Source organism: Eleutherodactylus coqui, chromosome 9 (assembly GCF_035609145.1).
Source record: "Eleutherodactylus coqui strain aEleCoq1 chromosome 9, aEleCoq1.hap1, whole genome shotgun sequence".
Taxonomy (NCBI): domain Eukaryota; kingdom Metazoa; phylum Chordata; class Amphibia; order Anura; family Eleutherodactylidae; genus Eleutherodactylus; species Eleutherodactylus coqui.
Genome location: NC_089845.1, coordinates 45,370,273 through 45,392,610, shown reverse-complemented (window position 1 = coordinate 45,392,610; position 22,338 = coordinate 45,370,273). Strand labels below are relative to the sequence as shown.

Sequence of the window (22,338 nt, the reverse complement as noted above, 5' to 3'; positions counted from 1 at the left end):
ATACTTTGTCACTATTTTTAGTAATCGTTCTTGTAAAGGGGAATCCAAAACCTTTACATGTATGATGCGCTCTTCTTCTGCACCCTCTTCCCCTCCCTTCAATGTATGAGAAGATGCTAGGCACAGAAGTCACTGATCCGTGAGGTAGGCATTCTCCACATTCCCCCCCGGCCTTGGACAAAAAGAACCGCTTGGCACCGGAGTGGTTAAGCATGGACTCCCTGTGTTCTTGCTAATGTCCATATCACACTGTACATTCCTGTAGTATTCTGATGTGAACTCCAAGCATCATGGGAATCCATGCATGGACCTGAGGCAGAAAGTGATCTGCACATGCCTGACCACCTTTTGCAAGACCCATGGATGAATGTTTTCCCTGGCAATGCAATTCATAAAAAAAATTGAAGATGGGCCACTTGTCATGGGGAATACCCTTTGATATAGTTTAATACAGGCATTTTTTACATATTAAGTAAATAAGGGAGTGATATAACCTTTCAAGATCCAATGAATTAACTATGATTACATTAGTGGGAAAATCCCTTTAATAAGTTTTGTATCAAAGAGTTTCTATCAATTAATAACAATTACCTTAAGGCCCGGATATCCAAGGGCACCTTTTGGTCCTGGGGTTCCCCTTTCTCCCTGCAAAAATAAATTATGGGTTTAATAAGTAATGTTATAATCAAAATGTACCTCATGTATGAATCTCATATACCTCTGTGTACAGTATCATGTAATATGGAGCTAAAATAGTAACATGCTGGTAAGAAAACTGGTGCTTTTCCCATGGTATCTGTGAAAACAGTAGAACTTATACCTTATTCACATCTGCTTTGGAGACTCCATTGTAGATCCAGCAAGAAATGCAGGATGAAAAAGTTGTGCATGTAGAACTTTTTCCTATTGTAACAATGCCGGAAATGGATGCCATTATTGGCAATGAGGTCCTTCAGCACACTTTGGTTCCATCATGAGACGGATCTGTTTATCAAGGGGATTTTCCTGTTTGCACAGTGGAATCCCTACCGCAGACATGAATTTAACCTTAATGGCGGTATTAAATTAATGTTCTTTGTTGGGCCAGCCGTATTCAGCTTGTTTCCCCTCTATTGCATAACCAATTAAGTTAATTGTGGAAAGTCTGGCTAATAAGCATCCCACCTATGTGATCGGCTGTAATTATTTGGAAACCCATAATCTGAATGCTCATTATACTACATCCATACAAATCTATTGACAAATATCAACATCAATGGACATCAGAGGTCTTCCAGAATTGGGCAAATACAAGTTTGTCCTAATCAGAAACTCCCCTTTATTAACTCAATAAGTCCTTCCTTAATCACAGATTTTAAAAGGGGATGTCTGCCAGACCAGATCACTTCTTTAACTAAGTTCTCTAAATTTGAACTGAAGTTTTGCAACCTAGAGTAAATTACCCACATCCAAAGAACTAATACTAAGAGTTATGTAAAATTCCCAGTGTCTTGTCTATGCACATATTTAAGGAGTATTTCCATCTTAAGCATTTCAGACCTACCTACAGGATAGGGCATAAATGGCCATAAGTCCAGGCCCCACCTCTTATATCATTCAACTACCTTTCTCCATAGAAGTCAATAGAGAGATTTCCTAGTGCCCTCTCCATTGAAGTTTAAATAAGCTATGGAAAGAACCAGGCAAGCAGTTAAGAGTTAGTGTGAATCAGCAAATATGAGTCATGGGACCACAAATCTACTAATAGGTGAAGGCACCACAGGTGGATGTATCATAAGTAGAGATGAGCGAGTATACTCGCTAAGGCACTACTCACTCGAGTAATGTGCCTTAGCCGAGTATCTCCCTGCTCGTCCCGAAAGATTCGGGGGCCGCCGCAGCTGACAGGTGAGTTGCGGCGGGGAGCGGGGCAGAGCGGGCGGGAGAGAGGGAGAGAAAGATCTCCCCTCCGTTCCTCCCTGCTCTCCCCCGCAGCTCCCCGCCCCGCGGCGGCACCTGAATCTTTCGGGACGAGCGGGGAGATACTCGGCTAAGGCACATTACTCGAGCGAGTAGTGCCTTAGCGAGTATACTCGCTCATCTCTAATCATAAGTACAAAAGTGTACCTACCTTTTCTAAAATATAACAGGTTCTCCTTAGCTACTAATTTGCACCTGTTTCATGTCTGCAAGCTCTGATTTTCAGTTTGTCTTTCTGTTTCTCTGCTGTTTGCAATGCACTTTCATGGACAGGGGAAGTAGCAAGCCTAGCATTCTGTCAGTAGTTCACTGTCCTGCACTTCCTTGCCCTTACTTCCCATGCTGCATTGCAGAGTCTGTGGTTCAATCAGCAGGGAGGCAGCATGTGAATATCCACCTCTATGATTTCCCAGAACAATCAGGTAATTGGAGATATTCTGGACAAATGATTGGTAAACCCACTATAATGTGTGTGTAATGTGTGCACACAGGCACACACTCACATGCTGTAACAGCAGGAGAGGCAGAGCCCGTGGAGATTATCAAAATGTTTGCAGATCTGTCAGCCTGCAGCCTGTAAGTGCAGGGGAGCCACCTATAAAGATAGCCCCTCACTCTGTTGCTATGGAAACATCCATGTGTCCTTGGAACTAAGAAACTCTGTACTCAACAACAGAGAGTGGATTGCAGAGAAGCTGGAAAGGAGACCCCCAGTGGGTCTTTACAGTGGTAAAGCAACAAAATTGTTAATGCAAGTATATTACAGAAATAATGAGACTAACGCAAGCTAACAGATGAGCATACATTTTCTGAAAAGTTAGTGCCCCTTTAACCCGTTCCCGCTGCAGGGCGTAAGTTTACGTCCTAGGAGCCTGGTACTTCCCGCAACAGGATGTAAACTTACGTCCTGGAGATAGCGCGGGATCATATGTGATCCCGCGCTATCCCGCAGCGGGAGTCGGCTCTCAGTCACAGCCGGCGTCCCGCTGCAACAGCGGGGGGGGGGGGCATCGGAGATGCGCCACCCGCTGTTAACCCCTTCCCTGCCGCGATCTAAGTAGATCGCGGTAGGGAAAGAGTTCACAGAGGGAGCGGACTCCCTCTGTGTCTCCGGCCGGCACTCACGATATCATCGCGAGAGCCCGGCCTGTCACCATGGCAACAGGACCCCAGACACTGGCGTCCTGTATTGCCTGTGCCTATAATCGCTGTACAAGCGATAAGGCATGGCAGAGCAGTAGCTCTGCCATGCCTTATGACAGCAATCATCAGGGCAGTGGTTAAAGTCTCTCAGAGGGACACAAATAGTGTAAAAAAAAACAAAGATTAAAAAAAGAATTTAAAAAAATGTAAAAAAAGAGTAAAAAAAACTTTTTTTATGCTTTTTCTCAGATTAGCATAAAAAAAGGTAAAAAAAAAATAAAGACCCACATATTTGGTATTGTCGCGTCCGTAACGACACGTACAATAAGTTGCACATGCTTTTGACTGTGCACGGAAAAAAACGCTAAAAAAAACGCTAAAAAACTGAGGCAAAATGCTAATTTTTAGCATTTTGCCTCACTAAAAACGCAATAAAAGTGATCAAAAAAGCCGTATGTACCCCAAAATGGTACCAGTAAAAACTACAGCTCGTCTCGCAAAAAATAAGCCATCATAGAGCTCCGTACATTGAAAAGTAAAAAAGTTACAGGACTTTGAATGCAGCAATTTAGAATAGAAAAAGATTTCCAAAAAAAGGGTTTTTATTGCAGAAAAGTGGGAAAACCTAAAAAAAATGTAAGAATTTTGGTATCGTTGTAACCGTACCGGTCTGCAGAAAAAATGGAATGTCTCATTTATGCTGCATGATTAACGCTGTAAAAAAGAAATAAAAAAATCTATGGCAGAATTGATGCGTTTTCTCTCCCTGCTATCATAAAAAAAAAAAAAAAAATTTTACAATGTAGTCTATGTACCCAAAAGTGGCACTGATAAAAACTACAGCTCGCCACGCAAAAAACAAGCCCTCATACGGCCACGTCGACGGAAAAATAAAAAAGTTATGACTTTTGATAAACGGAGAAGAAAATCCGCCAAAAATTGTTGCGTCCTTAAGCCCAAAATAGGCCATGTCATAAAGGGGTTAAAGATGAAAATTAAAGAATTTGTATATGTAGGTGTAGGAACTCAAATAAGCTGATCAGTAAACTACTGTATATACTAATGAGAACAGCTATTTATCCAACCTTTGGTACACTAAGGCCTCATGTCCACGGGGAAAATCAGGCCCGCTACGGATTCTCCATGTAGAATCCGTAGCGGGTCCCTCCTGCCCCGCGGACATGAGACATTAAAATAAGAATTAACTCCCCTGCTGCGGATGGCGCAGGTCTTCCCTTCTTCACGGCCGGATCTTCTTTCTTCGGCCCAGCGGATGTGCTCAGCACGCTGGCTGCGTGTCGCGCGCATGCGCCGGGCACATCCGCCGGGCCGAAGAAAGAAGATCCGGCCGTAAAGAAGGGAAGAACCGCAGCATCCGGAGCAGGGGAGTTAATTCTGGTACGGGTCTCCCGCGGCTCCGGACGGCTTCCATAGGCTTCAATAGAAGCCTGCGGGAGCCGTCCCCGCGGGACACCCGCACGAAAATGGAGCATGTCCGGATTTTTTCCTGCACGCGGGACCCGTGCCTGCAGGGAAAAATGACATCCGCAGGTATGTGGACATGAGGCCTAAGGAGTTGTATTATAGCTTCTACTGCTTGCTTGAGTGCTGTTACATTCAACGTTCTTCATCGATGTATCTATTTATTCCGTCTCTTCCACTTTGTGCTATTTCTAATAACAGACGAGGACACATTTTTGGAGGGGTGGGGAGAAGTCCTTAAGAAAAACTTGGTAACTGCATCATTTATAGTAGCATTAAAACTTTGATTATAGTGAAAAAGTACCTTTAATCCTATGGCACCAGGAAGACCAGGAGTACCACGAAAACCCTAAAAAGACACATATTGCATGTGAAACCTTGTTTAGGCTGATAGAGTGATAACATTGCACTGTAAAGGACCACCTGACATGTATCCAGACAAATAACGATCACTAAGTATTGTATACCAACACATTTCTGTACAGTAGAATCTTAATAAAATGTGTACACGAGTATTGAAAGGACACGTTTTGTGATGTAGAGGCTAGTGCCATGTCAGCATCCATCCTTTGTAGGAGTTTTCCCACAAAAATGAATTGCATAATGATTAAATATGCTATTCTGGTCTAACTGGTGGAGGTCAGACCACTGGAACTCCACTAATGCCTAGAATGAAGGGGCTGCAATGTTATATTTAGCACAATAGGCCATTTGGTTATTTAATTATAGAGCAGCAGTGTAGATCCAGGGCTTTGTAAGGAATGCAAGAAAGCCTCAACAATTCAATGAGGATGAACTGCAATTCCCAATACAGAAATTAGATGGGACTGACATTGTTTCTTAAAGGGAACCGATCCTGTATTTTATTCTGTCCTCCATGTGGGCAGCATAAACTAGTGACAGACACACTGATTACAGCAGTCTGCCACTTGTGGAGTAATGTGTAGTGGTTTTTAAGAACTTACAGCTTGTTACTGCAGCTCCCAACAACAGATGAGTCTGGTTTACTTATGAAGTGCTGCTAGCCCCGCCCACCATCTGTGATTGGCAGTTTTCTGAGTATGCAGTGGAACAGCTAGAAATCTGTGGATCACGGTGGGTGGGCGGGCTAGCAGCACCTCATGAATAAACTGTACTCATCTCTTTCTGGGACTTGCAGGAACAAGCAGTAAGTTCTTAAGAAACACTGAACTTTATACCATAAGTGACAGACTGCTGGAATTAGCATGTCTTTCATTACTTGATGCTATCCTCACTCGGGACAGCATAAAGGACATGAGAGGCTCCCTTTAAAGAAAATGAAGGATATGCCATCATTGCTCATAAAACCTGCTTGTCAGGGTTTACGGGTCCGACAGTCACCAACCCGTGACTTATGGCACCCAGGAGCAGACCACATGATCAACTTATTTCCAGCTTCCCGGATCCTGCACTTGCTACCTGCATAGCCCAGCGCCACCCGACACACTTCGCTGCCACCACTGACCATTTCTGACAGGCAGGTCAGCCACCTCAGTTTCCACCAATCAACAGAAAATCACCACACTTGAGGGTTTGGGGTTGCTTAAGGCATCAAGAAAACTGACTAAATAAAGTTTTAAGCCTTATTCTAAAAAGGGTTAGCGGTGCTTAGGTAAAAGTATAAAAAATTAGATTTTTACAAAAGGGCAAGGAGCATACAAGTATACACAAAACAGTATGAAATCAAAAAGGGCTGAAATAATACAAAATCCCAGTCTATGAAGTTGTTTCAGTAGACCTGGCTGCGAGGAGCACTGGACAGTTCAACATTTAGATGCAGCTCCTGAGTCTGACAATGGGGGATGATCTTCCTTTAGTTTTAAAGTCCCTCAGTTCCCACTTCTGCCATCCTCCTGATGAAATGACCGAAGTCTGGCTAAGTAGATGCGCAGATCATTTGATAGAGACCCAATTTAATATTTCTGCCATATTTCCCCAGGAGGCACTCCAATAGGGAAGTTATGGTCGCCATGTTTCATACCATGACTTTACCTACCTGTGGATAGTAACATGATATGCGACAGATGATTTGCTTCACAGGTATGTGATTCTGAGGGTTCTAAGGGTCACACAGCGATGGGAGTGAATGCGCACTCAAAAATAACGGTCTCAAAAATATAATTGCTGCTGCGCTGGGACCTTCGAATGCCCCATAAGCTCCGTTACTAATTTTTTTCTTTGTCTCATCTCAGTGGTGGGAAATCGCAGTCAGCAAGTCTGGGAGATATGTATTGGAGGGGCAGGGAGACGATAAGATCGCCTGCAAGTGACTAATTTTGTTATTTACTATTATAAAGGGCTTCCTTGCTGGTCTCCAAAGGAGCAAATTACATCAAAGTCCCCTCTGGCGCAAGTGTGAAAGGCAGTTGAATAAATATTGATAAGCTCTGCTTGGCATGAAATACACTTAAACATCAGTCTAGATCCACTCAACTTTTCCCAGACCAGAAAGCTGGCAGATTAACACGCAAAGATGGCTGAAGATCTACCAGTATCATTTCATTACATCCTTGAATTTCACAGTACCTCTCACTTTAGGCTAGGGTTGCACAACGGCTCTAGCTGCAACACAGATTACACAGCTGAAGATCGCAGTATTGCTGTATAACATCGCAATCTGATCTAAGTTACTGCTCTAGCCTGTCGGTTCTAGTAAATTGTCATCTGCATAGGTACGGCGGTTCCTTCCTGTCCTGCCACTAGGCAGTGTAGGGTCAGTGTTGGCGGCCTGGACCTGTCCACCTTTGGGGCTACCTCCAGGAAGGGACATTGGCGTGGGTGAGGGTCAGGGAGTCCCGCGCCGTGCGTACCTGTGCACACTGCTAGTACTGTAACACTACCTTTCATCATATTTCCTTTTCAAGGTGTTGGACAGCTTAGCCAGACACAATATGTAGTACAATTGGCTTAAATCATTGAATCTCCTTTAAGGCACTGTTATTTGTGATGATACATATATGCTTTTACCGGCATTCCTGGGCGGCCATCTGGTCCAAGCAGACCTTGTTCACCTTTATCTCCCTACAAAAAAATAAGATGAAAAGTTAAACTTGTGTCTTCAGTGTAATCATGAATATATTCTTAAGCAGGGTTTCCAATCGTGTTGGTAGCCACAAGATTGAAAGAAAATTCCCTTCTTTCCCACTCCACCCCTGATTATACTCACTTTGCCAATTATACCCTACGGCTGTTTGCAATGGAATGGGGTGGGGCGGAGTTAAGCTCCCGCCCCCTCCCTGCCCCTTGTCCATAGCCAGCAATGGGAAGGATGGGGCAGAGCATCCCAATCCCAATCCCTCCCATTACTATGTTACATACTATGTTACTATGTTATTGCAAGCAGCCGGAGGGGAAGAGAAAGGCAGAGAGCCGGCGAGGGAAAGAAGACAGCTTAGATGGTAGCGTATATCGGCCGGCTGTGAAAACGGCAGCTGATATACGCTCCTGTGAATAAGCCCTATGCCTGTGGCATGGTTTAACAGACTGCCTCTCAGAATGCAGTATAATTCAATAGAATGGTATAGTATTATACTCTCTGAGCGATTTAAACAATTGCAAGTTCAAGTCCCCAATGGGGATTGAAAGAAAAATGTAAAATTGAGTTTTAATAAGTTTTATTAATTAGAAAAAAATAAAAAGTATTAAATGTTAAAGAAAAACCTTTTCCCCATATTTATAATAAAAAAAATCAAAACAAAAACACCCCATAGTTGGTATCACTGCATCTGTGAAATTCTGATCTATCACAGTAATAAATTGTTTTTCCTGCATGATGATCATTGCCAGAAAAGACAAATACACAACATTGGAATTGTGCTTTTTTTGGTCACCCCGTCTCCAAGAAAAATTTAATAAATAGCAATTAAAAAAGTGTATGTACTCCAAAATGGTACCAACAGAAACTACAGGACGTCCCACAAAAAGGAGCCCTCGCACAACTATGTAGATAGAAAATTAAAAAACGTATTAACGTATGTTAATCAAATAATATTCTTTTCCAAATATTTTTTTTTTTGGGGGGGGGGGGCTGCATTGCTTTTAAAAAATGAAAATTATATTAATCTGATATTGTAGTAATCAAAATGAGGCATTGAAGAAAGTTATGTGTCATTTGCGCTGCAGTGTGTACGCTATAAAAACAAGACCTCCTCAGAAACATGGCAGGATTTCATTTTTCTCCCATTTACTCCACTTTTTAAAGGTTTTTCAGTACATTATATGGTACATTCAGGGGCTTAACTATAGAGGATGCAGGGGATGCGGTTGCACCCGGGGCAAGGAGCCTTAGGGGGCCCATAAGGCCTCTCTTCTCCATATAGGGAGCCCAGTACTATGAATAAAGCATTATAATTGGGGCCTTGTTACAGGTTTTGCATCGGGGCCCGGGAGCGTCAAGTTACGCCTCTGGGTACATTACATAGTGCCATTGAAAAATAAAACTCGTCTTGCAAAAAACAACAAGCCTTCAGCATCTACATTAATAGATAAATAAGAGTTAGGATTTTTGAAAGTTGGGATGAAGGAGTTAAACTCTGTATATTCCTTAATTATAACTGTCCACACCTTGTAGTACATAAGACATATACAGTATGTAAAATGATTGTATGATCAGTCCATCCCGCCATGTTCACTATGGCCAACCATTACAGCAACTATATTCATTAGTTTCCTATGATTCATGTAATCACTACATATTTGTAATTTTATTTTTTTTAAAGGAATGTTCATTAGAAAGATCAGAAATGTATACAAGAGGAATGAAAAATCAGCGTCCTCTAAATGACCACAATATGTACAATTCACAACTTTATAAAGAGATCAATCAGAAAAAGCAATTATGAACAATTATTGTGTCAGCGTGATTCCTACAAACCCCGATGACCTTGAGATATATTCTTACCATACAGTACAACAGGCTTCGTCACTAAGGGGTTAACATACAGCACAACAGGCTTTGTTTTTAACTAGAGATGAGCGAGTATACTCGCTAAGGCACATTACTCGAGCGAGTAGTGCCTTACCGAGTATCTCCCCGCTCGTCTCTAAAGATTCGGGGGCCGGCAGGGAGCGGCGGGGGAGAGCGGGGAGGAACAGAGGGGGAGGAGTTCTCTCTCTCTCTCCCCCCCGCTTAACCCCGCTCCCCGCCGCAACTCACCTGTCACCCGCGCCGGTCCCCGAATCTTTAGAGACAAACGGGGAGATACTCGGCTAAGGCACTACTCGCTCGAGTAATGTGCCTTAGCGAGTATACTCGCTCATCTCTATTTTTAACCCTTTGCGATCCAATTTTGGATTCAGGGTTTTCCTAGGGGGTTTTCTCTTTCTGCCATTATACAATAGCGCCATCTGCTGGCTAGAGCCAGTACTGCGGTATGGGACATGCTGGAGAGGCCCCCGACAGAGTGGCAAGTAATATACAGTAAGAATACTCTACCGGACGTCTTCTGACATCGGAGTTGTATAGCCTTCAATCAGAATGTCCGAAGACGTCAGACAGTGGATTGGAAAGGGGTAATCGGAAAATAAAGATTCCTAACCAGCCCCAAAAATATACACATGTTTCTGCAGGAACAGCTGTTTCATTTGAGACTGCAGGCAGCATTTCCTAACAGCCAGCTTAGAAGTAGAAAGTAAGGCCGGCTCCAAAAGGGGCATATTTGCGTGCACGGAATTTGCTTGCGCAATACAGAGAATAGAACCCAAGGAAGCCGTCCTAACTCTTTATAAAACAGCCCTTATGTCATCCTTTTCACTTTCTATTCATTCAGTGATGGTAAGGCCGCCCTCATACTGGCATATTATCAGATTTTCTGTGAGACATGCAATGCCAATAGCCCATTGATTTCTATTGGGTGACTCACACCAGCATTTTTTTTTTGTATGCATATTACTCGTCCGAAGAAAAATTACAGCATGCATCATTTTGGTGCATATTACATGTGCATACATGCTGACATGGATGGGATTGGTGACCTGCAGCAGGTACGCATGTCATGCCGTGTGAGCCCGGCCTTAATCTGTATCCTGTTGTATTCTTGAAAATATACCCCTAAAGAAAGTTCCTGCTTATTTGGTATCTCCTTCGTACTTCCTCTAACATGCCATATGCAGTATACATATTGGAGGCTAATGAAACATATAGTCCATATGACATAACTCACCTTTAATCCTACTGGACCGATAGCGCCATTTCTTCCTGGGAATCCAGGTTCACCCTAAAACAAGAAGTAGGTTTTTAATTTATAAAAAATGTTTCATTCCTAATAGTGATTTTCTTAGTTTTGTGTCTCTGTGAAATGTTATATTCTGTTAGTTTGACCAAGAGTGCAAAAATTTTGCAATGCCATTCAAAGTGGATTTACAGATATTCTGTATGGCTCTGTATGAGCCCTGGATGATTTCCTCTGATGGACCCACTGTACGCTGGTCCACCCCTGCCTGCCTTTCATAGGTATTACACTATAGGGGAACCTCAGAGAAAAAAAGGTAAAAAGGTAGATGGTGTTTTACCCCCCCTCCCCCTTCATATTAGAGTATTTGCAGGTTAGCATCTCTCCTGATACATTTAGCTTGTAAAGGTCTGCTGAATGTCACAATGAGTTGGTATATTTATTCTACTTTCTCAGTGTTTCTAATATTTTATGGATTTTTAAAGGGACCCGTTTATCAGCTATGAGCACCATAAACTAAGTTATGGTGCTTATAGATTAGGCGATGTAGCGTTCGGGGAGCCTCTGTTCATACCCATCCGGTCCATCCGGTGTTCCCCAACAAAGTTAGTACGCATACAGCAGCTTAACTCGTTTTAAAAGGCTGTACATGTGCAATGCCTTTGATCTCTATGGAACTGCAAGCACTCAGCTTTCTGAAGAGTCAATCTGGTGTTCATGTGCTGACTTTGGTGGGGGACATTGGACGAACAGGGGGCCGGGTGAATATGAAAAGAGGCTCTCTGGACTCCATGTCACTTAAACTCTAAGCACCATAACTTAGCTTATGGTGCTTGTAGTTGATGACAGGTTCCATTTCATATTCTACTTACAGCTAATGTTAATTATTGTATTATGGATTGCAGATTAGGTATTTCTACAACATGCATACGATTTAAGCATAGTACTTACTGGTGGTCCCTGTAGGCCTAGAGGGCCAATTTCTCCACTTTCCCCTTTACTACCCTAAAAGAGAAAATTAAAAGAAAATATGACAATATAAGAGCTTAAACATTTCTATTATTAGATTCTCTTTTTAAAATTGTAATGTTCTCTCTTTTACCTCTCATCTTCACATACTAATTATGACAGCGTTTCTGTCCCAGCCATCCGGACTAGCCTCTGGTTATTTTATGCACCCTCCCTCGCTAGCAGGTGCTTGAGCAATTAGTCTGTCTAGTGAGCAAAGTTGCTATGTTCTCCTGTCTTTGTTTCTTGGTTTTGATCCGTGCTTGTTCCATTAAACTTTCCCAACTTCTTCATTCCTGACCTCAGCTTGTTTATTAGCCACACTTACTCTATTTGCTGCCTGCCCTGACTATAGGCAAAAATTGCCTCTGTCCTGACCTCGACTCTGTTCTATGACCATGTCTATGTTGCTTATCCAGTACTATGATACAGTAATCCTGAGCAGTTTGCGTCAGCTGCCACAAAACCGAGACTATTTCTTAAGTAATAGTCTGGGGTTTCCTGCAGCAAAGATCGGATCTTTATTAGTAGAATTAAAGGGTGAATACCAGGAGACCCAGGTGCATCCCCCTGGATCCACCTCCAACCCAATTAGTTTTGTGGCACAGTGGGTTCACATCTGCTGTCTTGACACTGTCCATTACCAATGCCAGTAGTAAAATAGTGATAAAGACCTGACATCTCAACCTGATTATTGTAATTTCCTCCTCTTTACCTTCCATCAATCAAGCTGGCACAATGCCTATCCAAACTAAATTACTCCATCTTTCTTCATACCCATCCTCTTTATTAATCCCTCCATTGGATCTCAATAACTCAGCAGTTGCCCAGCAACTTATGGTGCAAAATTGTTAACACTCAGGCTCTTTTCCACCTTTCTCCTCCCAAAGGTTTCCATTAATTACTAGATACAATGTCAAGTGCATTATCTATTCTTGCATTCTGTCACACATGACGCTGTTACTCATCACAACACCATTCTCTCATATTTTTGCGGAGGTTGCATTGTGTCATAGGTGATTGAAGTGCACTACTGATGTCATTGACAGCTATGACCCTACAGGCATCCTAAGTGAATTGGGCATGTGACCACAACCTTCTGCTTTCAACTAATATTAGTTAAGGGTTTTTCCTGGCAAAAGGATAGATCATCAATAGTTAATCACCAGGGACCCACCACTAAGGATCCCCGGCAATGCAGCGGGACTAGACATTGTCATAGGGGATGACAGCAGAAGTGCCATAGCTGGCTTCACTCCCATTGAAATCAATGGGAGCTTAAGCTAGCTATTTCACTTATGGCACTTCCGGCTCTGACACTGGGGTCGGATGTGGAAGTGTAATAGGTGCCCATGGATTTCAACAGGAGGGAAGCTAGCTATGGCACTTCTGCTGCTGTCCCCTATGATGATGTCCAGCCCTACGGGCCGGGTTATCAGCTTATTGCTTGGAATCCAGAGCGGTGGGTCCCCAATGTTTAACTATTAATGACTCAAAGGTCCAGCTGGGGCACTTAATTGGTGCTTGAGTGTCTAGTGTGTTCAGTCTTTACCTCTAGGCTGATATACTTTTATTTTGATTGCCTGTGTATAATCTACCTCTGTTCCTGGATTCTACATATCACTTATCCCCTTGTATATCTCTACTCATACCTGTGTACTACATCCATATCCTGATCTTGGCTTTCTCCTGACTATGCTCCGGCCTTGCTTTTTGCATACGATGTCAATGTGTGCTACAACTGGTTCTGACCTTGAGACAGGGGGATCATCTCATAGTCTCTATGTCTGAGACTTGTACTGTGAGCTTTAACCCTTTCCAATCCACTTTCTGACGTCTTCCTACATTCTAATTGAAGCTTGTACAGCTCCAATGTCAGAAGACATCCGACAGGGTATTCTTATCGTCTTTTGCCAGCCACTCCGCTGCCGGAGCCTCTCTGGCGCACACACACACAGGCTTTAGACAGCAGATGGCAGCGTTGTATAACAGCAAAAAGAGAAAACCTTTTAGGAAACCCTGAATCCAAAATTGGATTGGAAAGAGTTAACCTCTCAGCTGCCTGTCCCCTTTCACAGCATATATCTCCCTGCACCAGAAACTTAATCCAAACTTCTTTTTCTATTCCTTGTCGAGCTTCAAATACCCATTCTCATATACCCCATTAGGGAAATAATGAATTTCAAAGGTTAATCATCTGTTCAGAATTCTCAGCTCATTTCCAGAGTGAAGGGTGGCTATGAAGGGTGGACCTTTGCTCTGAAGGACCTTCCCTAATTTATACAGATAACTTATTGATTTAAGTGGTCACTGTATTGTTCAATCTTTTTATTAGAAATTTGTTTTTATCGCACCACAATGAAATTAAATATTTACTCCAAGATTTCCATACGGAAAACAGCTTAGCACTGGGGGTCCTAGTTGGAGGTGCTCTTTGTGATCTGCTTAAGCCTCATTTACACGCAATGATTATCGCTCAAAATTCGTTCAAATGATGGCTTTTGAGTGATAATCGTTGTGTGTAAATGCTTTCATCTTTCACTCTTCAGCTGAACGATGATTTTTAGGTGAGCATAAAATCCATCATTCAGCTGGAGGGAGATAACAGGGACCGCATGCTGTGTTCTCCACAGGAGCAGCTGATTACATTGTATTCAGCTGACAGCTCAAGGCAGCCCCTTCGAAGACAATGCAGCTGAGTGCAATGTGCAGACCACATGCTGGGATTTGCAAACAGGCTCATTTATATGCAAATGAAGCTGATAAAGTGCTAATGGACATTGGTGTCCATTAGCAGTTTATGCAAAATGATAACTAGAACTGTCAATCTTTCAATAATTTAAAAGACTGTCTTTGCATGTAAATGAGCCTCATTGTATTACCAACATCAGAATGCACCAGAAACTGATTTGACTAAATGAATATGTGATTTTATAGAATTCAACAAGTTGGATATATATATTTAGTTTTTTTCACAGCATTATACACTGCTACAGAATAACATGGTGCTATGTAAATAATAATGATAATGTTTCTATATTTTGTACCTTCTTTCCTGGAATCCCTGAAGTTCCAGGTGGACCCCTTGGGCCAACTGATCCCTAATATGGAAGAAAAAAAGGTTAAAAAAATGATTATTCTGTGTGACACAAAGTGATCTCATAAAACATTTCCGAGCATGACTGACCAATGAATGCCTCTTTCCTGTCAGTGCAGAGGTTCCCTTAGGAGTCGTCTGTCAGGAATCCCTCCATGTTTTCTGTCACTAAAGAAGTTCCAGGTGTTATCTCTCAGGAATCCCTCAGTGTTTAATTCTCCCTTCTTCTCTTCCCTGCTGCAATATCTCCAGTGGTCTGTGGATTGATTGGCCAACAGGAAGGTGTTTTCCCTGGCCAGCCAATCACCCACAAAGGAAATGTATTTATTCTGGACCTGCCTCTATATGGGTGCTGGTTAGTTTCCCGCCTGAGGTGTCTGGTGTGACAGCAGTTGTCTGCAGCTACGTACCAGTGTTGATACTTTTTACCTTTGCCTAGCTATGTTACATACAGATTGCATTGCCATCTATTATATATCCTTCCCTATCCTCCAACTAAGGACAGGCTAGGTCTCTTAGGTTCGAAACGAGGAGCCATCCCTACCGGAATGATTACCCTGCTTTTAGGCAGGACCCGCCAAGTCGCAGTTGGTTAGGGAGAGCATTCTTAGGCCTTAGTCAGACGGGCGATTTTTCGCGCGATTTGCGCATGCGCATGCGTCCGGCGATTTTATAAAACCATTGCTTTGCAATGGTATCGGACACATGAGCGCTTTTTATGCGCTCGTCCGATAAATTATAGAACAAAAAATCGCAGATCGCACCTATCTGCGATCTGCGATTCCTGTTCTCTTCTGTATATGCGCTCAATGGGGCCGGCGGCAGCAGCACCGACCCCATTGAGAACATATAGAAGACAAATCATTCTTCTCTGCCACAGCTGTGACAGAGAAGAACGATGTTTGCCCATTGAATTCAATGGAGCCGGCAATACAGCCGCTCCATTGAAAGCAATGGGCTGCCGGCGTGTGCGGGGTGAATTGTCGGGAAGGGGTTAAATATATGAACCCTTCCCTGCAATTCATTCTAAAATGTGTTAAAATAAAAAAAAATTGTATACTCACCTTTCCGCTGCAGCCGGAGTCCAGCCACGGCCGCTGTCAGTTCTCCTGAACTGCTTCTTGGCACTATTCAGCCGGCGGGGCTTTAAAATCCCCGCCTGCTGAATGATCTGCCTCTGATTGGTCACAGCCCTGACCAATCAGAGGCTGAAAACACTCACACACCCATTCATGAATTCATGAATGGGTGAGTGACTGCTGCCTCTCAGCGCTGAGCCAATCAGGGGCAGGTCTGACTCACATCCATTCATGAATTCATGAATGGGTGTGAGTGAGGCATGCCTCTGATTGGCTCAGCGCTGAGCCAATCAGGGGGCAGGTCTGACTCACACCCCCTTCACACCCACTGCAGGACGGCCACGCGGAGCTCCGGCTGCTGGGAGAAGGTGAGTATACAATTTTTTTCTATTTTAACACATTTTAGGATGGATTGCAGGGAAGGGCTTATATATTTAAGCCCTTACCGACAATTCATCCCGGGCTCGCCCGCAGCGCATTGCTTTCAATGGAGACGGCTGTATTGCCGTCTCCATTGAATGCAATGCGCTGGACAGCTCCGGCCCGTTTCTAATGAAACGCGGCTAGGAGCAGATTTTCGGGCGATTTGCGGGCGACTTGCGCGCACCGGTCACGCGATTTGCGGATGCGCATCCGTCATGCGATCCGCAAATCGCGCGAAAAATCGCCTGTCTGACTAAGGCCTTACTCCTACATGGGTATTTCCCATGTGTTGGTGTCTTAATTCATGTATATATTGGTCTAGTGTGGACATTATTCACATCAAGGTTTAACGTGTTGGTGACGTCCGTGTGGGTCGCCGTACTTATGCCCTAAAACGCAACAGTACCTTATTACAGACAGCTGTGAGCGCAATTCCTTTTCTTTGTAATGCTATTGAATAAACATGTCATCTACATTTTATGACCGGTGACTTTTATAGGTCTTAGATCCCTCATTGTAGTTCTCTAATTTTTTTACCTAATCATACTGACAGCTCGTTCCTACACTGTGACAAACCGCCGAGCATATTGAGTGCTTATGCATTCAGGCGGTTTCTGGGGAGTCCAGTACTTCAATAATATTACAGGGATATTAGTCATGGAAAAAAGCTCTTATTCCACAAACTGAGGCCTTAGTCACACGGGCGTTTTTTCCCGCGATTTGCGGATCGCATGACGGATGCGCATCCACAAAACGCGTGACCGGCGCCGAAAAATCGCCCAAAAAAACTGCTCCTAGCCGCGTTTCAATAGAAATGGGCCGGAGCTGTCCAGTGCATTGAATTCAATGGAGCCGGCAATACAGCCGGCTCAATTGAAAGCAATGCGCTGCGGGCGATCTCACGATGAATTGTCCGGAAGGGCTTAAATATATAAGCCCTTCCCTGCAATTCATCCAGAAATGTGTAAAAATAAAAAAAATATATATACTCACCCGGTCCCGGCAGACGGAGTTCAGCGCGGCCGGCCGGCAGTTCTCTGAACTACTCTCTGTAGTATTCTGAATGAGCTGAATGAGCTGCCTCTGATTGGTCACAGCCTGACCCATCAGAGGCAGCTCTCACTCACACCCATTCATGAATTCATGAATGGGTGTCAGTGAGAGCTGCCTCTGATTGGTGAAGCTGTGACCAATCAGAGGCAGCTCATTCAGCAGGCGGGGATTTTAAATCCCCGGCTGCTGAATACTACAGAGAGCAGTTCAGAGAACTGCCGCCGGCCGCAGCTGAACTCCGTCTGCCGGGACCAGGTGAGTATATATATTTTTTTTATTTTTACACATTTCTGGATGAATTGCAGGGAAGGGCTTATATATTTAAGCCCTTCCCGAAAATTCATCCCGCGATCGCCGGCAGCCCATTGCTTTCAATGGAGCCGGCTGTATTGCCGGCTCCATTGAATTCAATGGGCAAACATCGTTCTTCTCTGCCACAGCTGTTACAGCTGTTGCAGAGGAGAATGATTTGTCTACTATATGTTCTCAATGGGGTCAGCGCTGCTGCCGCCGGCCCCATTAAGCGCATATAGAGAAGAGAACAGGAATCGCAGATCGCAGATAGGTGCGATCTGCGATTTTTTGTTCTATAATTTATCGGACGAGCGCATAAAAAGCGCTCATGTGTCCGATACCATTGCAAAGCAATGGTTTTATAAAATCGCCGGACGCATGGGCATGCGCAAATCGCGTGAAAAAGCGCCCGTCTGACTAAGGCCTAAGGAAAAAAATGGGGGTAGACTAAGAAATAAAATAAAAACCTGTCTTTGGCTATGTATATAGGTAATAGCAAAACCATTGACTTAAGCCATTTTAGCCTCCAAACCTTACAGGGCATAATGTGGCAGAGCTCGGTGTGTGATGTAACACTTGCCCGGGATTGCTGGAACAAAACAAGACAATTATTTCTGATGAATGATCATTCTTCTTACATACCTTAGCTCCCATTTGGCCTGGCATGCCAAGTAATCCAGGTGGTCCCTATAAAAATCAAGGATAATTATTATTTTAGTAATTATTCCAGAGTAAATGTAAGGTAATTACCATATATACTTGAGTATAAGCCTAGTTTTTCAGCACATTTTTTTGTGCTGAAAAAGCCCCCCTCGGCTTATACTCGAGTCAGGGAAGGATTTAAAAAAAACCCTCCATACTCACCTCCCAGCCGGCGTCTGTGTCCCCAGCGGTGGTACGGCAAGCTGCTTGAATTCATATGTTCCCGGGAGCGAAGTGGCAAGCTGATGGAAATCTCCCCACTGTCATCCTCCTCCGTCCTCTCTGCTCGGCTCTGTCATCCCCCGCCGTCAATGCTGTGATTGGATCGAGTGCTAGCCAATCACAGCCAGCGCTTGATTATTCACAGCCAATCGCAAGCTGCTTTAGAATTTTCCCCGCTGTCATCTCCCTGCTTGGCTTTCAAATCCCCCGCCGTCAGCGCTGTGTAAGTAAGCGCTGTGATTAGATCGAGTGCCGGCTGTGATTGGCTGGCGCTCAATCCAATCATAGCGCTTACTTACACAGCGCTGACAGAGATGACAGAGCCGAGCAGAGAGGATGGCAGGGATGACAGCAGGGAGAATTCACGCAGGTTGCAGCACAGACACAGACCCGAGGTGAGTATGGAGGTTTTTTTTTTTTTACTCAGTATATACTCGAGTATAGTTAGGCTTATACTTGAGTCAATAAGTTTTCCCAGTTTTTTGTGGTAAAATTTATTGACTCGGGTCGGCTAATACTCGAGTATATACGGTAATAGGTAGTGATCTATGGCAATTAGTAGTTCTTGGTATATACGTAGCTTATATTTGTGCCCAAAAAATATGGATAAATTATAGATTTTATATATTTTTAGCATAAAAATTTTTGCGCTGACCAGCAGAGTATGTCGATTGAATTTTGCCTAACAAAATATCATTTCTAAGCACAACATATGTTGTAATACAATCATTCTGCATAATAAGGCCTCTTTCACATGGGCATCATTTTGACGCAGAGTAGGTGCGTCAAAAAATCGCATCTAAAAGAGCCAGAGGTTTCCTGTGGGTTCTTTTACATGAACGATTTTTTGACGCACCTAAAAACATTGCACGTTAAATAAAAGCACAATAAGCGCGTTTTTTTTAAACACCGATATTTATCTCGCCTCAAAAGATAGGACTTGTCCTATCTTTTGATGGCACAACACAGGAGGCCCCAATAGACTCTTATGGGAGTCTATGCGAGCCGGCCAGCAAAGGGAGGGGCATACTCACGAATACTAGCCGCTACATGCTTGCGGCTAGTATTTGTTCACGCGATTTAACGCTCAGATAGCCACAATGTTTTAGCGCGGCCCATGTCAAAGAGGGCTAAGGACACTCTCATACTTCTTACTTGAGCTCCAGGTGGACCAAGATCGCCTTTTATTCCAGGATGCCCCTGTGCACCCTAAAACAGACCAAAGCAAGAACAGATATATTTCACTACATCGAAGCTCACTGAGCAAAAAAGTTTGAAAAAGTTTCAAATTTTTTTTTTTCATTTAGGAAACATTTTAATCTTTATTCTACTACAAAAATGTCCGATGCATGATGTGATACAAATGGAATATACAGCTTTTCATCCCCAATTACTACCCCATGGTTAAACTACATCATGTAGAGGTTGCAGTCGCACCTGAGCCCTGGAGTCTGAGGACCCAATACTACATAGGAGGACGTTGGTGTTATACATCCCACATGCTGGGCAGAGCTGGTACAACATTTTACAGGAGCTTTAAGTTGCACCTTCAAACTAAATATAAAGCAAAGGGTTATTATTTATTCTGATACAGGTCTTATAGACAAACATACCCTCTCTCCAGCAGCTCCAAGTTTGCCAGGTGGCCCTTGAGACCCTGGTAAGCCCTGAAAATATAAGTGTGTTCTGAAGAAATCAGTTACTACAATATTTTGCACATTAGAATGATTTATCTATATAGTGCAAGATTCTCATTCACAGCAATGCACTTCACTACCTCTTTCAAACTATTCTAATAACCTAACAGCAATTATTAGGGTGGTTTCTAGAGATGAGCGAACCTACTCGGCCACGCCCCTTTTTCACCCGAGCGCCGCGATTTTCGAGTACTTCCGTACTCGGGCGAAAACATTCGGGGGGTGCCGTGGGTGAGGGGGGGGGGGTTGCAGCGGGGAGTGGGGGGGAGAGGGAGAGAGAGAGGGCTCCCCCCTGTTCCCCGCTGCTACCCCCCGCTCCGCCACGCCTCCCCCCGCCCCCTGGCGCCCCCCGAATCTTTTCACCCGAGTACGGAAGTACTCGAAAATCGCGGTGCTCGATCGAGTAATTACTCGAAACGAGTATATTCGCTCATCTCTAGTGGTTTCACATCTGCGTTGGAACCTCTGTCCACTGGCGTAACTATAGAGGATCCAGGGGATGCGGTTGCACCCCGGCCCAGGAGCCTTAGGAGTCCTATAAGGCCTCTCTTCCCCATATAGGGAGCCCAGTACTATGAATAAAGCATTATAGTTGGAGGCCCTGTTACAGGTTTTGTATTGGGACCCAGAAGCTTCAAGTTACGCCTCTGCCTCCATCATAGAACTGGCTCAAAATACTGGAAAAAGAAGCGTTTTTCTTTCTGGTAAAGGGGTCAGAAACGCTCTTTTCTCCTTAGGGAGAGCAACTATATACTATAAATAAGTGAGGAGACTCAAATGGCCACGCACGCTCCTCTGGGTAATATGCAAATAAGGGAGATGGAATAAATCCTCCACAGTGCCACCTACTGAAAGGCAGCATTCCTTCGAGTCAAAGTGGGACTTTTTATACAAGTCTTGCTACAATGACTGGGAATCAAAAGCAAAGCCAGACCCCATGTACATACAGCTGTTTCCGGGTTATTGCCCATCATCAGTGTAATAACCCGGAAACAGCTGTATGTACATGGGGTCTGGCTTTGCTTTTGATTCCCAGTCATTGTAGCAAGACTTGTATAAAAAGTCCCACTTTGACTCGAAGGAATGCTGCCTTTCAGTAGGTGGCACTGTGGAGGATTTATTCCATCTCCCTTATTTTCTTTCTGGTAAAGAAATGGGCAGTTGAGTAGAAACTAGAGATGAGCGAGTATACTCGATAAGGCAAACTACTCGAGCGAGTAGTGCCTTATGCAAGTACCTGCTCGCTCGTCTCTAAAGATTTGGGTGACGGCAGGGGGCGGGGGAGAGCAGGGAGGAATGGAGGGGAGATCTCTCTCTCCCGCCCGCTCCCCCCTGCTCCCCGCCGCAACTCACCTGTCACCTACGCCGGCAGCCGAATCTTTAGAGACGAGCGGGCAGGTACTCGAATAAGGCACTACTCACTCGAGTAGTTTGCCTTATCGAGTATACTCGCCCATCTCTAGTAGAAACCAAATAGACCCCATTATAGACAATGGGGTCCATTTGGGGCTGTTTGGTTCCGTCATAAGAGGAAGCCGTTTGGCCATAAAATCCCATTTCCAGCTTCCCGAACAGAGCAGGAAGCCGGGGCCCATTGGGGCAGATGTGATACCACCCCTATTCCGCTTATAATGCAAATATCTTCGCAAGCAGTCTTTTTGGTAGGAGTTTCCTGCTATAGCCATACTGTACAAACATGGAAGATACTCACAGGTTTTCCGTCAGCTCCTGGGACTCCATTCTCTCCTGCATCTCCTTTCTTACCCTGTTGGATAACGATGGAGAGCATGCTTTTTAATAATTCAGACAATGTGCTTCAATTACAACAGATACCTTAATACTTGTACACTGTTTCTTTTGCTTTCATATTGCATTATTTTCCTAAGGTAGGACCTTTTCACACTAGCGCTTTCATTTCCGTTTTGCTGTTCCGTAGTGGGAACAGTAAGACAGAAAGAACAAATTTCCTTTTTTAAGCCAACTGAAAT

General features: G+C 43.9%; 1 protein-coding gene across 1 annotated transcript in view; it reads right to left on the bottom strand.

Moving 5' to 3' along the window:
* Window positions 1-22,338, bottom strand: part of LOC136578646 (collagen alpha-1(XXI) chain-like) — a 116,728-nt gene that overhangs the window by 34,216 nt on the left and 60,174 nt on the right. Inside the window, exons 10-19 of the mRNA XM_066578838.1 lie at window positions 22,062-22,115; window positions 20,267-20,320; window positions 19,809-19,862; window positions 18,372-18,416; window positions 14,831-14,884; window positions 11,727-11,780; window positions 10,767-10,820; window positions 7,573-7,626; window positions 4,889-4,933; window positions 592-645 (exon numbers count right to left, since the gene is read on the bottom strand). Coding sequence (XP_066434935.1) covers window positions 592-645; window positions 4,889-4,933; window positions 7,573-7,626; window positions 10,767-10,820; window positions 11,727-11,780; window positions 14,831-14,884; window positions 18,372-18,416; window positions 19,809-19,862; window positions 20,267-20,320; window positions 22,062-22,115 — 522 coding nt within the window. The remainder of the gene's footprint in view (window positions 1-591; window positions 646-4,888; window positions 4,934-7,572; window positions 7,627-10,766; window positions 10,821-11,726; window positions 11,781-14,830; window positions 14,885-18,371; window positions 18,417-19,808; window positions 19,863-20,266; window positions 20,321-22,061; window positions 22,116-22,338) is intronic.